Source organism: Ursus maritimus, unplaced genomic scaffold (assembly GCF_017311325.1).
Source record: "Ursus maritimus isolate PB19 unplaced genomic scaffold, ASM1731132v1 scaffold_9, whole genome shotgun sequence".
Classification (NCBI taxonomy): Eukaryota; Metazoa; Chordata; class Mammalia; order Carnivora; family Ursidae; genus Ursus; species Ursus maritimus.
The window spans coordinates 69,544,437-69,560,926 of record NW_024427107.1 but is presented as its reverse complement, the minus strand read 5'-3'; the positions used below and the strand labels follow the sequence as shown (position 1 = coordinate 69,560,926).

General features: G+C 42.9%; 1 protein-coding gene across 3 annotated transcripts in view; it reads left to right on the top strand.

Moving 5' to 3' along the window:
• The window catches only part of ASAP1 (ArfGAP with SH3 domain, ankyrin repeat and PH domain 1), a 339,203-nt gene that overhangs the window by 239,550 nt on the left and 83,163 nt on the right, over positions 1-16,490 (top strand). For all 3 annotated transcript variants that reach the window (XM_040625648.1, XM_008689380.2, XM_008689378.2), the window contains exons 8-10: positions 5,719-5,848; positions 7,102-7,187; positions 16,367-16,442. In XM_040625648.1, coding sequence (XP_040481582.1) covers positions 5,719-5,848; positions 7,102-7,187; positions 16,367-16,442 — 292 coding nt within the window. The remainder of the gene's footprint in view (positions 1-5,718; positions 5,849-7,101; positions 7,188-16,366; positions 16,443-16,490) is intronic.

Here is a 16,490-nt window from a genome sequence, read left to right as displayed (position 1 = left end):
CAGGCCTGGCTCATCTTCATCCTGTACGGATAGTACCACCTTCCTGTGTCTTTTCTTTTTTAAAGATTTTATCTATTTGAGAGAGAGAGAGAGTTTGAGTGGAGGGGAGGGGCAGAGGGGGAGGGAGAAGCAGACTCCCCACTGAGCAGGGAGCCCGATGCGGGGCTCCATCCCAGGACCCCGGGATCATGACCTGAGCCAAAGGCAGACGCTTCACTGACTGAGCCACCCAGGCACCCCACCCGTCCTTCGTTATTCTTATTCTTATTCAGAGACATCTGTACTACCAGGGGGTGGGGTGGGAGGAGAAATGGATTTTAAAGCACTTAATAAAAATCTTGGCTGTGAACTTGGATAGCTGGAAACATAAGAGAATAAAAGCCATTTCCGTCGACAGCAAGAACAGCAGAATGAAAACACAAACAAAAGAAAAACAAATTCAGGATTAAATTTGTTTTTTGCCAGGCTACTTCTGTAAATGCTTATGTGAGCAGTGCATTGCTGGAGACTTGCTGCCTTAGGAATACTTTTATGCATTGACAGTTATAAATGCAGCTGAGAACAAAAAAGGTTCTTAAAGTGGTCAGTGATGTAAGTGAATACTGTGGGCCATCCTGTCTTGCTGTATGAATGCTCATACTTGTGAGCTAAGTCCGGCCCTGCCCGGAGGCAGCTGCATGCACTGGGCTGGGGATAGAACTGAGTACACACCAAAGGGCCAAGAGTCCACAAAAGGGAGAAAAAACCTTTGCGCTAGACTTGTGGAATAGATCTCTTTGTAGGACATGGAAATAACAAAACAAGACACAATATGTGCTCTGTCAACTAAAGTACTACCAGTATTGGGTGGTATAACTGTATTTTTGTAACAGTCTTTGCGTTGGTGGAAGAGCTTGAAGTACCTGCTGGTCAGTATTACAAATATCACGGAACATCAGTGGTTTTCAGACAGTCCAGATGCCCTTCATGGCTCTTTCCTCAACTGTATTCGAACGTGTCTGGCTGTTCACTAGTCTGTATTGACCTCGAGCATCTGACCTCAGTGAGCACAGTGACCACATCATCCCTGTGTTTGGTGCTTATCTCCCAGGGCCTAGCAGAACCTTGGGTACATAGCTAGTGCATAGGGAATAGTTACTGAAAGAATGAGAGAATTATCCACATCTGGAAATCGGGAGTTAAGTGGGTCCTCATTTTAGGATTTCACCAGAAAGATTTTTATTTTTCTTTTTAAATAAGTCCCTGGCAACAAATTATTTTCCTAAGATAGGCTTCTTCCTCACTCTGTATAGTGGTACAGGAAGTAAAAAAAAAAAAAAAAAAAAAACACGAGAAATAAGTATTTGATTATTTGATGTGACAGGACTCATTTGACTATGAATTACAGAAAACAAAATGATATACCCAAAAATAAGAAGAAGAAGTCAATTTATTAGCTGTGAGAACCCAGGGGGGCTGGTCAGTGGTCTTCATTTAGGACCCAGGAGGCAGTGAGCCATGATGGTTAAGACCGCAAACTGGGGAATCAAAGACCGTGGGAGAATCTGGGTGGTGCCCCCTTAACAGTTTTAGACTTTGAACCAGGGTACTTAACTTTGATGGTCCTCACCTGTTAAAAAAAGTAGAAAAATTACCTACTTCTCAAGGCTTCTGTGATAACATAACATGTTGAAGTAATTGCCACTGCTGCCTGGCATACGCTTGGCCCTCAATCAGTTTCTAGCAAGTTTTTTAATGACCAGTAATATTTGGTCAAAACAATACCCATACATCAGACATTAAATAGTACTTGGCATCTGTTGAGACTTACTCTGTGTATAATAGAAGCCCCGGTAACAGTGGTTTCGGCAAGAGTTTATCAGAGAACATAAAGCTTCTAGGGCAGACCGGGCGCCCATCACAGCAGTCCTTACACGCTGTACGAATGTCTGTGCTGCCCCCCAGAAGCTGAGCTCAGTGATCTGTGCTGCCCCTGGTGAGGCAGGTTCCCTTTCCTAATGAGGCACGGGAGAGGGAATCTCAAGTAGGCCGTGGGCATGCTTCTCATGGAAAGACACAGCGGTGGTCGGCCAGCCCTCCCGTCCTGCTGCTCCCTCTCCTCTTCCCACTGCTACGTGCTCCCGGGTTTGTCTGTGTCTGTTCCTCGGTGAGCTCTTGCTGCTCCTTCCTGCTTCACCCGACGTGCTGCTGCAGCTCATGAGGGCTTAGCTCTCATGCACAAGTACCTCCACCACGTCCCCCTCCTCCGTTCATCCAGTGTGGCTCATGCAGCAGTTTATAGATAAACCAGTTGTCAGTTTGGAACTTCTGTGAGTGCAGATGTTCGGTGCCAGTCAACTGGTGTGTTGTAATGGGATCTCCATTCTTATAGCACCATTTTTTGCTTTTCCTTAATGAAATAATTGCCTCATTTCTTCATTTGCTTGGTTCTATTTGAATCTTTTGTGAACTTTCGTTAGCTGTTCCGACACCTATTAATAATGTTTCTGTTTAGAAAATACACTCTGTACGTTGTAACGATGATTATATATGGATTATCATCAGGTTCTCTGTCAGTCCCTTCTTTGCTGTCCTGGAGAATCCTTGCAGAGCTCTTAGATCAGCAGTGCAGCTGTCGTCCTGGGCCGCCCCTCTGTGGGGGCTCTCCTGCCTCCTTTTTCCTGGCATAGTCCCATATTCAGCTGGCACACTACTTCCAGCCGTTTCCAGAGAACAGCTCTACAGGAGGGAAATTTTTCAGATTCTGGCATGTCCAGAAATATCTTCATTCTGCCATCACACAGAATGAAGTTTGGCTGAATGTAAAATCCTAATTTTATAACCATATTCGCTTGAACTATTGAAGGCATCGCTCCACCGTTTTCTTATTTCCAGTCTTTGCTAATGAAAAAATCCGATGCGTCTTTGATTCCCATTTCTCTGTGTGTGACATGTGGGGTCTGGCGGAGGGGGTTCATTTATCTTCACTTAGAAAATGTTTGTCTTTTGGGGCACCTGGGTGGCTCAGTTGGTTAAGCGTCCAACTCTTGATTTCGGCTCAGGGCATGATCTCAGGGTCCTTGGGATCGAGCCCCACGTCAGGGAGTCTGCTTAAAGAGTCTCCCTCTCCCTCTGCCTCTTGGCCCTGCTGTCTCTCTCTCTCTCTCTCTCTCTCAAATAAATAAATCTTTAAAAAAAAAAAAAGAAAAAAGAAAATGTTAGTCTTTTTTTTTCCCCCAAAGTTTCTACGAACTTTCTTCATGTGCCGTGGTGCGCGCATTAACCTTCTCCTTGGGATTTTTAGTTCTTCAGTTCTGTAAATGTTTCTTGTCATTCCTCCCATCTGTTTTTTTTTCTCCTGTTTATTCTCCTAAAATGCCTTACCATATAGTGTTGGACTCCCCGGGTGGTTCTTATAATTTTCCTCTCTTTTCTGTCCTGTTTGTCTATGTTATGTTTTAGATTATTTTCAACCTTTTATTCCCACTGGTCAGTCGACTTGTTTATTTGGCTGTCATATTTTCGATTTCCAAAGCCCTTTTTCTCAATTAGTTGGGAGGTTTGGGTGATCTTTTTTATAGTTTCTTGTTGTTTCATAGATACAGTATTTTAGGTCTCTGAGGATTTGATTATATTTTATAAAATATTTTTTTTCTTACTGCCTCTGGTTCCCCTATCACCACCACCCCCAACTTGTTATTTTGGTCTCTTGCTTTCATTTTGGAAGATTTCCTCAATTATCTTATCATCCGTCACTGCCCATTCATATTTGAGAGCAAAGCCCCCAAAATTTGATGGTAAGCTCATATATGTCAGCAGGGCCTGTCAAGAATGCAGTGAGCTGCCTTTTTAGGTTTTAGGATGTCGACACAGCTTTTTTCCTTCTTTCTTGCTTTCTTGCTTCCTTCCTCTTTTCTTTTCTTTTCTTTTCTTTTCTTTTCTTTTCTTTTCTTTTCTTGAGAGAGAATCTCAAGCAGACTCCCTGCTGAGTGCAGAGACTGACCCGGGGCTCAATCCCAGGACTCCAAGATCACAACCTGAGCCAAAATCAAGAGTCAGATGCCCAAACACCTGAGCCACCCAGTCACCCCAAGACAGCTTTTTTATCTGGAGCATTCTAAATGTCAGTCTCCAGAGGTATGTCTCCTGGCACTGTTCAGCTCCCTCAGCCCCCTGTCTGGTGATTGCCTACAATGGCATTCTAGAAACAACAAAGGCCAGGGAGGCAGGGACCCCTATTGTTTGGGGTATGCACTTTTCTCTTTTTCTCTGCGTACACCTGCTTTTCCAAATACTTGTTGAATTCTGTCATCCTTTTTTGTCTTCAGTTCTTATTTTTGGAAGATTGTATTCTTTATGATTTTAGTATCATTTTAGTGGGATTATGGAAGGAAGAAGGAATGAAGACACGTGGTCATGTCACCACATTAACCCAGAAGTCTACTGCTATTAAGTTATGTCTGCTCCTCTCATTTCTTCTCAAATGTCTTTAGCTTCCTGGTTCTCTTCCCACGCACACCAGTGGAGAGAGCTGAGATGTTTTCTCTATCTACTTTCACACCTACTCGAGGGCCAATGTGGCATGATAAGATTGGCATTATGGTGCTAGAGGCATCCCAACCAGATTCAGAGGCATCCCATAGATTTTCCAATGGGTTGATTTTCTACCGTGTTTGTATATAGACAAGGATGTTGGCTTTCTTTAGGGTTTGAATTTCCACCACTACAATTTAAAAGAAGACTTGAAGGCTAAGTCAATTTGTCTTTGTATTCACAACTAAAATTCACTCTTCCTGAGATTGGAAGTCTGTCTTCAAGTTAGATGGATTTTCTAACAGAGGGTCGTAACCATTGGTGTTACTGCCAGAGTACCATCTATCATAGCCAAGCATTAGCCTCGGGTTGTGTTGGTGTAATATGGGCCCTCCTTCATAATTGCCTGCCTCCCTCTTGGCTGCCCCCCTGCCGAAGAACATTTCATAGGATTCCAAATCATAGATTGGGATTTCTCCCATCCTTATTTTGTACAGTCCAGTGCCAGATGGTTAAATGATTAAAGTGTGTTAAGGGGATATGGAAATGGCCCCGGTTTAGAGGAGTTTTGGAAATTAATTTTGACTGCTTTTTGTGCATGTCCACTACACATTTTGATTGTCTTGAAATAATTTTCAGACTCATCATCTGTTGATCAAGATACGCCTCAGGTCTCCAACTTTCTGATTCTTTTACAACATAAAGTACTTTACCCAAGAAAAAGTCAACTGTCAAGATTTCTTCATGCCAACCAAAATATGAGAGAATTTAAAAGAATTCATCCACGTGGGGGCGCCTGGGTGGCACAGTCGGTCAGGTTAAGCGTCTGACTCTTGGTGTCACTTCAGGTTGTGATCTCAAGGTCGTGAGATTGAGCTTTGCGTCAGGCTCCGTGCTCAGCGCAGAGACTGCTTAGGACTCTCTCTCCCCTCTGCGCGCACACACTCTCTCTTTCTCTCTCTCCTCTCTAAATTAAATAATGATTAAAACAAAATTCATCTGTGTTTAAGATCTCTTAAAAAGCAAGAGGTTTCCTAGGTGAAACTCTGTACAGTGCATGTGTTCTCTTTGATTCTTACTTTTGATCAGTGTTACCGACATGAGAGGTCCTGCCTCGTACCTCTTGTAATTAGGAAACAATCAGTGGCTCTCATTGAAGGAGAGACATGATTTTTTTTTTAATGATGGCATCTGCTTTAATTACAGTACAAAAATTGAGAAGGAGAAAAGAGAGCATGCAAAGCAGCACGGGATGATCCGCACAGAGATCACAGGAGCGGAGATCGCAGAGGAGATGGAGAAGGAGCGGCGCCTCTTCCAGCTCCAAATGTGCGAAGTAAGAGCAGCCTCTGCGAGCGTTTGCCTGCAGTTTCATTCACTGTGATCTTTCCTGCTAGGCAGGAGTTTTTATGCTTTAAAGGCAGGCTGTTTGATTATTAGAGGAGGGGACTGTTTCTTAAGGGTTCTCATCTCCATTTTTCTCCAAGCCTTTTGGGATCCGCCATTTCACTGTGGTCTCATATTTTGAGCCTTGGTCCTGTGGGGCTCTTTATGCCAAAACAGGATTCTTCGGTGAGAACTTTGTTGTTGCTTGTGAGTGAGTGTGGAAAAAAAAGTTTGGTGAGGAGTAACACTGGTGAATATGAAGTCTTCCTGGTACAGGTTTACAGCATGTTTTTTGTTTTTTTAACCACGTGTCCAGTTTGAATGAACATGTAAATACAGTAATCGTTAAGAAAGCCTGAGTTCATGAAAGAAATGTAATGAAAGCATGCTACCTTGGACATAGAGCAGTGGTTCTCAAACTGGGTTCCCAGTGAACACTGACACTCCCTGCCCTGGCGTCCTGCCCATTCTGACGCTAACGTTGTGTCATAGAGTTCCTTTTACAGTTCTCCAAAAATGCTAAAATGGGTAGAATTTTCTCGATTTTAAGTTTTTCTTTTTTAAATATTCTTTTTCCCCCCCTCATACTTTTAGCTTCTTCTCAAACCTTTCTGCTTATGAATACTTCTTCATAATAAAACAAGTGAAAAAGAAGCAAACAATATCAACAGAAAATCTTGGCCACTAGTAAAAATCAGACCTAGTAGTGTTAGTTAACTGCATAAATTAATAATGGGTTATTTTAATTTTTCTTTCATGTTTTTTTTATTTTATTCTTGAGTACCAAAAATTCTTTCCAAAAGTTTTGCTATCTGATGGCATATGCCTCAAGAGAATGCTATTTTACTTGTTTTCTGCAAAGAACAGTCGACCGTCTTCCAAGTTTTGACCATGTGAACTCTCAGTTTGAGATCCACTGCACCAGGGGGAAATCATCAGTTATTCTAGAATGTTTTGCTATGTTTGATTTCTGCTTGTCTTGTAAACTAATCTTGAGCATTTATAAAACACTAACACTCTAATCATTTCGTTTGTACACTTGTGACTGCCAAATCAGCATTTCCCAAATTAAACTCACGCTGTCTGAAGGCAACCAAGGTTCAGTAACTTGTGCGGATTCATGATTGGTGTTCTGCCACCCAGACCCGTGACTGGAAACCCTGTCTGCAATGAGCAACATACAATTTTGTTTTATTTCCACAGTATCTCATTAAAGTTAATGAAATCAAGACCAAAAAGGGTGTGGATCTGCTGCAGAATCTTATAAAGTATTATCATGCACAGTGCAAGTAAGTAGAATATTGTGACCGTGATTATTAGCCCAAGTAAGACCCCCTTCGCTTCTTTGGTTTTCTTAATTGCTTCTTTCTTTGTGGTTTTCATTCGGTCACTATATATAGTGTGGTATTAGAAGCTTCCAGAGCCACATGATAAGAAATGGTATTATCATCCATCCTCATTGTTTTCTGTAAATCAGGAACTCAAATTAGTGCAAGTATTTGGCTACTCAAAAATGCTGTCTTATAAATCCCAACAGTGGCCTTGACAGTCGGTGAAGCTCTCGTTACAGATACATGTGTCCCTGTCACTGCAGAGGCCTTCTAAGTGACTCCCACGCCCTCTTCCCTTACTTGGCATTTTACCCGTTATTGGGTCATTTGTACCACGTATACCTACTTGGGATTTTTTTCTTTGTCATCTAAATTAGGTGAAATTAAATACTTGGGGTGCTAAGAATACTTTGCCTTTATACTTCGATTCTTGTGTAATTGGTGATACATCCGCTGTTTATATACCAGCACCAGATTTGCTTATTAACGTTGCATTTGTATCATGCTTGAGATTCTGTGGCATTACATTTGCTTATTTACTTCCTGTTTACTTACTGTTTTAGCTTTCATGGGTTTTCTGGTAGAGTTTTTACGTGAAAACGTGCCCATTTTTAATGTTCTATCTAAGAAGATCTTTGTATTCAACTGAGACATTTAAGGAGGTCAGCATTAATATTGTGGGACACACAGAAGGGCACGAGTCAGACAGAAAGATGAGTTCAGACCCTGGCTCTGCAGCCAGGTTACTCTGAGATCTCCATCAGGTTCCTCTCTAAACCCCAGTACCCTCATCTGTCAAGTGGAGTTAAGGTTGGTAGAGGTGAGAATTAAATGAGATAATGCATATGGAGCCTAGGCCTGTGCCTGCTACATTGTATGTATTTGCAGCTCTGAGGATTCCCACTGGCACTGGAATCATTCATTCATAAATGTATTGTACAGAATTGTTTCAGGAGAAGCTTTTAATGATCAAATTGTTATTTACATAGATCTGATTTGTTAACTTTTTCCTTCTTTTCAAAGTAAATTCTACCTTGTATGAATGTGTTTCACATATAAAAAATAATACATTGAAGTGGAAACAGTTGCACGTTTATAAGATAAAGTTTGCCTGTGAAAACCTCATACTGAAGACCTGGTCTAACCTTTGGCTTCATAGCTTAGTGGGGCACATAGGAAACTTTGATAGGTGTCATGGTGGTCCCTAATTTTAGTTTCGGGTGGAATTTTTCATCTTTCATCATTTCAGTTTTCCTAGAAACGTGTCATTGCTTGGAAACCTCTACAGAAATAAGTGAACCACTGTCTTCTCCGTTACAACACTTTGGCAGCAAATCTGATTTTACCTGATTTTAGAAATCTCTCTCTGTCTCTCTCTTTGTCTCTCTTTTTAAAGTAAGCTCTACGCCCAATGTGGGGCTCAGACTCCCAACCCTGAGACCAAGAGTTGCATGCTCTACCAACTGAGCCAGCCAGGTGCCCCTAGAAATCTTCTGATCTCCTGTTCCCTTAACCTGTAGAGAAGGGTTTAACCTCCACAAACTTGAGTTTTCCAAAATGTAAGATGCTTTATAAGCTATACAGATCTTAACCTTTGTTTCTGAAGGTGAAAAGAAGAGCAACTCTGACCTTGATAGCTAATGCCTCCTCCCTTCATTCTTTCATTTCCTGCTTTTTCACTTTCCAGAAACGTTTATCCATCTCCTGACAAAGGCCAGGTACTTTGTAGGCTCTGGGGTAGGAAGATGAGACAAGATTCTGCCCCCAGAAGCTAATTCTCTGGTACAGGAAGTAAGTTGGGTCAGAAGTCATCACAGTGGGCCTAGGAAGTAACTGCTAAGATGGGCATCAGAAGGAGAGACTTTCATCCAGGGGGAGTGAGGAGGGCTCCTTGAAGGGGTGGCGGCAGTCGGGATTAGACTTGGGGGATAGATAGCATCTGGCCATTGGAATCTGGTAGAAGAGTCTCCCCAGGGAACAGAGAGATCAGCAGAAGGAAACCTTACACTGTAAAAGCCTGGGGAGGGGTATTGACAAACATGGTTATAATGGGGTTCTGCCCCATGGTTGAACCTCAGGAATTCCCGCACAGCAAGAAACCGGGGTGGTGGTCTTCCAGGGAGACTCATTCTTTCCTACTTCAGGCAATCCCTTAAAAACCCTTAATAGACTGTAAAGCGTCTCTACCTAATTCAGAAAGAGGCGGGGGACAGCGCCTGGGTGTCTCAGTTGGTGAAATGTCTGCCTTCAGCTCAGGTCATGATCCCAGGGTCCTGGGATCGAGTCCCACAGTGGGCTCCCTGCTCAGCAGGAAGTCTGCTTCTCCCCCTCCCACTGCTGCTCCCCCTTCCTGTTCTCTCTTTCTTTCTTTCTTCCTCTCTCTCTCTCTCTCTCTGTCAAATTAATTAATTCTTTAAAAAGAGAGAGATTTCGTATCCTAGGTACTTACTCCAGTTCCCCAAATGATTTTCAGTACACAGTCAGGGGGCGCCCAAGAGTAAGTTTGCTCCAGCAACACCGTGTGTAGTCCCAGCACCTCCGCGGAGATACAGCTGCGACAGTGGAGCAATACAGGGAGCAGAAAACGAGAGCTTTGGACTTTCTGTTATCCTTTCCAGCTCACCCACACCAGCTGCTCGTCACTCTCAGACTTGAACATTTTGGGGAACGTGCTGCTTTCAGAACAAACATAATATCTACTGCTCAGCCACTCCTTTTACCACCTAGCAAGTGTCATTATGATCTGCAGGATCAAGAACGCTTACAAACGTTACTATATTATAATAATAGCTAACATTTATCAAGTGCAATCAGGAAATTGTAGCTCCGGAAGCATGAGTAACTTGCCCAAAGGCACACTCACTCATTCAGTACATGCTAAATAAACGTGTCAAAGTGGACAAAGCAAAAGAAACCAAAGGGGAAAAAATAGGTAAACTGGACTTCAAAATTTAAAAAGGTTCTGTGAGTGAAAGGACGTTATTAAGAAAGTGAAGACAACCCACAGAATGGGAGGAAAATACTTGCAAATCATGAGGGTCTGGTATCCAGAATATATAAAGAACTCCTGCAACTCAACAACAAAAAGATAATCCAGTTTAAAAGTGGGGAAAGAATTTGAATAGCCACTTCTCCGGAGAAGATACACAGCAGCCAAAAGCACAAGAAAAAGCCTCAATGTCATTAGTCATTGAGGAAAATACAAATCCAGACCACGATGAGATACCACTTTGCCCCCAGTAGGATGGCAGAATTTAAAAAAAACAACAGCAACAACAAAATGGAAACTAGGTCTTGGTGAGAATGTAGAGAAATTGGAACCTGGAATACACTGCTGAGAGAAATGTAAATTGGTACAACTACTTTGGAAGACTTCTTGGCAGTTCCTCAAAAAGTTAAGCCTAGAATTACGTGGCCTTGCAATCCCACCCCTAGGTATATACCCAAGAGGATTAAAAACAAGTATTTAAACAAAAATGTGTTCATACATATTTGTAGCCTCATTATTCACAATAGCCAAAGTGTAGAAACACCCAGATATCCATCAACTGATGAACAGACAAACAAAATACAGTATCACAGTGCAATGGAGTACTTTTGGGCCATAGGACTGCTGACTGCCCCATGAGCTGGCCCCTAGTGCTTGGAGGCTCCTCCCTCCCTCCCCTGTCCTTGGAATGTGGGTTCTGCTGGCCTTTCCCACTCCCAGAGGCTGCCCCAAGGACACAGCCTTGAGGTGGTGATGTGGCGTTGAGAACACCTACACGGTGTGTACATGACCAAGTACAGCTGGGGCCTCTATAAACCTTGGAGATTTGGAGAGCAGGTGCAGGGATCCAGTCCTATAGCTGCCACCCAAGACAACGCTCACCTGTCCGCTCCCTTTGCTGTTATGAAAACTGCCACCTGCCAACCCGGAGTGGCCTGCCACTTTCTCAGGTCTCTTCTGCCCTCCCTGTACAGGGGCCAGTTTCAGATCACAGCCAGGAAGCTCCCAGGAGGGTTACAAACCCACATACATGCTACAACACGGATGAACATGTAAAACATGGTTCTAAGTAAAAGAAGCCTGATGCGGAAGGCCCCATATTGTATGATTCCGTTTCAATGAAGCGTCCAAAAAGACAAGGCCACTGAGGCAGAAAGCAGAGTATTGTTTGCTAGGGCAAGGGAGGAACTGGGAACCATTGCTAAGAGGAGGAGGCTTTCTTCTTGGGGTGACGGCCGTGTTCTGGAATTAGGTAGTGGGGACAGTTCCATCACACCGTGAATATATTAAACACCACTGAATTGTACACTTTGTGAAATGGCGAAGTTTACATGACATGAATTTTATCTTAATTTTTTTTTAATGCAGAAAACAGCAACCAAACAAAAACAAAGATCCATGCCCTCATAGAACTTATATGTAAGAGATGACAGAACCAAGTCTTACACCCTGGTCTCTGGAACTCCAGAGTGCATGCTCTTAATATGTCAGAAGTCTGACTTTGGTAAGCCTGGATTTGGGCCTGGGCACCTCTATTTTTAAGAATCTCTGTATATGAGCCCAGCATATCGCTGTCAGCTAGCTCTTCGACCTGAACTGTTGAGACGGATTTGCGGTTAATTAGTACTTACACTAATTAGCTGTTTAAGTTTCTTAACTCCCACAAGACACATGTAGAATATATCTAGGAGAAAATGTGACCATGGCTAGCTGGACATCAGGACCTGAAGCTTGGAAGTAAGCTTTCGGGAGGGGTTGGTGGTTGATGTGTGAAGAAATCACTTCATTTTTTAAAATTTGTTTTATAATTTGATGTGTTTTAAAGAACCATACTCTCTCTGATACTACAGGGCATCCTAACTTCTTTTTTGAAAATAATAATATGCTTCCTGAGTATTTCAGCCTTTGGCCAAATAACACCTCTTTCTAAGCGGAGCAGACTATGTGATTGGGGTAGCAGGAAGATACTGCTGTCTCTCTTTCTTTGAAATTAAATTAAAAGCAGAGAGAACATAGTATCTCCCTTCCCCATCATTGTTTGGCTGGAATAAGAGGTGAAGTACGTAGCAACTTTCTCAGGTTAGAGAAGACTCGGCCTCACTCTGAGGAGGGTGAGTTCTGCCTGATGGACGGGTGACCGTTCACGCTCAGGAGCCTGCCCTCTGCAGCTGTGGGTGTGTTGCAGCCCGTCGGGATAAACGGGAGTGTCCTTCTGCCTATCAGTTGGCAGCTTACATTTTTCTGGCACTCTGGGTCATTAAAGTATGGTCATATTTCTTCCAAGCTGCTTATTTAAAAAGCAAAGCCAATGCAGCTGTGTCTCTAAGGTCAGAGAAATAATGAGGCTCATTTTGCTGGCCTGTGGCCATCATGTATTGAACTGCTTCTCTGTGCCTGGCATTTTAAGAACATTATTGCAGTGCTCACAAGAACTCTCCAGGGTACATGGGATCATCTCCGTTTCCTGCATGAGGACACGGAGGTGCAGGGATTCAGAGATGATGCTGTTACTCAGCAGGAGAGCCAGGATTTGGACCCAGCTCAGCCTGATGTGTTTAACTACCTGTGCTCCAGAGCTGGGAATCTTACACTCAAATCCCAACTCTGCACTTAATGACTAGATGACCCCAGTTAAACGACTTGACCCACCTGGGCCTCAGTTACCTAGTCTGGTACAGGTTAATAATAATAATTATCTATTTTGTTGGCTTCTAATGAGACTTTAAAAGGGATGTTTAATTGCGCATAATAGCAAGTGGCGCAGAGTAAATAGTTATGTGCCAGCTGTCATTATTGTTATTACTGTTAATCATCATTATTTTCCAAAGATCTCATCGTATTTCAGTAATGGACAGAGAATGTGGCCAAGGGACAAGTGGGGTGTCAGAGAGATAATGTCGCCTTCTGTGGGGAAGGCTCCCATGTTCAGGTTGAGTGACAGGTAATCAGACCTGACATTTGTGCTTCCCTTTCCAATTAGCAGAACACTTTTATCTGTAGTAGTTCATCTGTCTCTTCTGGAAGCCAGAAAACATCCACCTTTGGAGACGATCATGCTCATTTTCAGACAGGGTCAATAACCTGCCCAAGGTTATATGTTCAGTGAGAATTGGGAGCCAAAACATGATACGCTTTTGACTTCAAAGTTCATGCATTTCCAGTGAACCAGAGCCAGTGAACTGGAGGAAGGAGACAGGGAACAGAGAAGCCCACTGCCCTCAGTGAAATGTTTTGGCAGGTGATGTGTGACTGTAACTGTGAGTCCTACCCACTCGTGGCTGAGACTGAACTGCTCAAGGAGGGGACAGTCAGGCATAGAGGAGACAGGTCACCAGACCAGCAGTGCAGTCAACAGCACGTTGGCTTTTGCTGACTGATGACTGTGTTACCAATGTCAAGACGGTTTTGTTCTCCCTGCAACTTGTCCTCTCTGCCTCCTGTTCTTGTTTCTCACCAAAAACCAGAAATGAGCCCTAGCGTAACTTTCCGAGAGGGGCTCAGCTCAACCTTCTCCTTCCAGACAAAATGTTGGTTCTTCTCTATAATTTTGTTTTGCCTAATGTATGAATATATGATCTGTTTTAGAAAATGAAGTTAAACAAAAAAGAAAACCTATAATCTCACTCAGAAGATTACTGGATTTATGTATATGATTTGTTTGTAAAAATTGGGTCATATTATAGATTAAAATGATTTCTCATTCTATTTTTCTTAGTCTGTGTTTGTAATGTTCTAAAGAATTCAAACGTAGGAAAAGACTTGTTGGGGTCTTTCTTCAGCCTTTGAATTGGTAGGAATTTGTCCCCATTCCAGCTTGCTTACACCTGCTGGTAAATAACTTGTCATTTTTATCAGTGCCATCTCAAACAAAAACAGTACTCTCCTTCTTCTTAAAATGTGCGTGTTGTATAACATTCTGGTGTGCTATTCAAATCTGAGTTCGCTTATCCAGTTTGCCCAGTAGAGCTTCCTGCCATGATGAAAATGGTGGTATTCTCTGCTGTCTAACACGGTACCCACTGGCCATATGTGGCTTCTGTGGCTCGTAAGACTTTAGGAACTGAATTTTACATTAATTTTAATTAGCTGCTAGTGGCTACCCCATTGGAGAACACAAATCTAAAGCATTGTCATTTAAACTCACCTTTAAAAAAAAGATGATTAAATTTCCTTCATGTTGAAAGTGAAAATGAAATACAGACCTATCTGCAGTGAATCTCTATCCCTCGGGGAAGGATATGATTCCTTATGTGATAAACCCACGCAGTCCAGGGAAGGAAGCTAACACGTACTGAGCGTGTCCTAACGACCCAGCGCTTTGGGGAGCGAGTTCATACGTGTTATCTCTGTTACCTGCCCCTACTGAACACAGTTAACAGGAGCAGAAGTTAAGCGACTCACTAGGGAACCACTGCTAGTAAATCCTTGAGCACAGTTAACAGGAGCAGAAGTTAAGCGACTCACTAGGGAACCACTGCTAGTAAATCCTTGAGCACAGATTCTAAGCCATAATCCTCTGACCCTAAAGCCCACTTTCCGTTGTAAGGAGTCCTGATAGCATCCCCCTTACACTTCAGACCCTTTCTCCAGAAATTATTTTAGTATCAGAGATTAGAAGTGGTTTTGCTGTGATTGACTTTGTAGCCATACTTCTGCCTCCTCAGTCGAAGCATAGTGGGGAAAGGCATTTCAGCAAGAGGGAACAGCAGATACAAAGGCCAGGGAGAACTGAAAAAAAGGTAGCATGGCTGGAGTCCAGAGTTTTTCAAAGAAGATGGTAGGAGATAAAACCAGAAAGCCGTTCAGGGGCCAGAACATGCGTTGTATTCAGTTCCGTACTGAGAAGTTTAACTTTCATCCCGATGGGCAGTGGTTAACAGCCGAACGTTAGAAGAGTTTAAATGTAGCTCTCAAGTTAAATGGTTAACCAAAAAGTCCTCCTTTCTCCCATTCCTCTGCTGAAAGACTCTCTGAAGATAGTATTTCTCTTCCTTATTTTAGTAAGGCTTCTCAGCTGAAGATGTCAACCTGAAAAAATTCTCAAACATGTGGGATTTTAGTACTCACTCTTGGGTGGGCCAGTTCTGATAAGGATGTATTGTTACTGTTGATTGTCCATGTTGAGCTAATTATATATATAGATATGGATCCTAGGATGTGCCCTAAAACTTCTTGATAGTGCTGCATTCTTGTCACTCACTGAGCATCTGTTTGGCGCTGGCCCCACTGCGATCCCGAGATGAGACAGTCCTTATCCTCAAGGACCTCATTCTTTGGTGGGGAAACAGCAGCAGATGTGGGGCAGGGTAGAGAAGCCTCCAGGAGGATAGAGAACATTACAGACGCTGAAATGAGTGGGACTCCTGGGCAGAGGGGTCAGACAGAAGATCTCTTCACTTGGTCGTCATGAGCAGGGGTGTCCGAATCCCAGTCTTGCCACTTCCTAGCTGTGTGAGCAAGTGGTATACTCACCCTGTGCCTCAGTTTATCCTCTGAAAAGGCGATGAGATTGAAGTGCTTGGGAACTCATTCGGGTTGTTGCGGGGAGTGAGTGACATAACTCGCATACGATGCAAGCATGTTTAGCTTCTGCTGCATGCTCGGTGCCTGTCGGTGCTGGTTCTCGCTCAGGGTGAAATGGCGCAGTCTGGCCGTGCACACGGCAGGATACCATCGATCCGACTTCCTGTGTCTCAAGCGTGTGCCCGGGGTTCTTTGGGGACCTGAAACATGGCTAACTTTCCTGCAGCCTTTGTTTCTAGAAAAGTCTCCTCTCTCCTTAGAGCATCTAATTCATCTTCATGATATTCCCCCAGTTATGACGTGTGTCTCTCTCTTTCAAATTCAAATACAGCACAACCAGGAGGACTGTTTCTATGAATAGACGGGTGTGCACATGAAATTGCTGTGTTGGGACTGCAGCTGTAATTTGCAGTGTCTACGTGACAGCTGCTGGCACGTGTCAGATGGTGCCCGTAATCTGTTTGTTGGTGTATATTCATAAAATACTGAAATTCGTTTATAAGTGTTTTGTGTAGCTATGTGGGTGGAGAGTAAATATATATATTAGTATTTTCAGATTTTACAGGTAATTAGGGTTCATTTCTTTTTCATACTTCTGGTAAATCTCTGATGTTCTCCATCATAGTTTCTTTCAAGATGGCTTGAAAACGGCTGATAAATTGAAACAGTACATCGAAAAACTGGCTGCTGACTTATATAATGTAAGTATTTTATAAAATGCATGCATTTTAAGTGGCTTTTGTAGATAA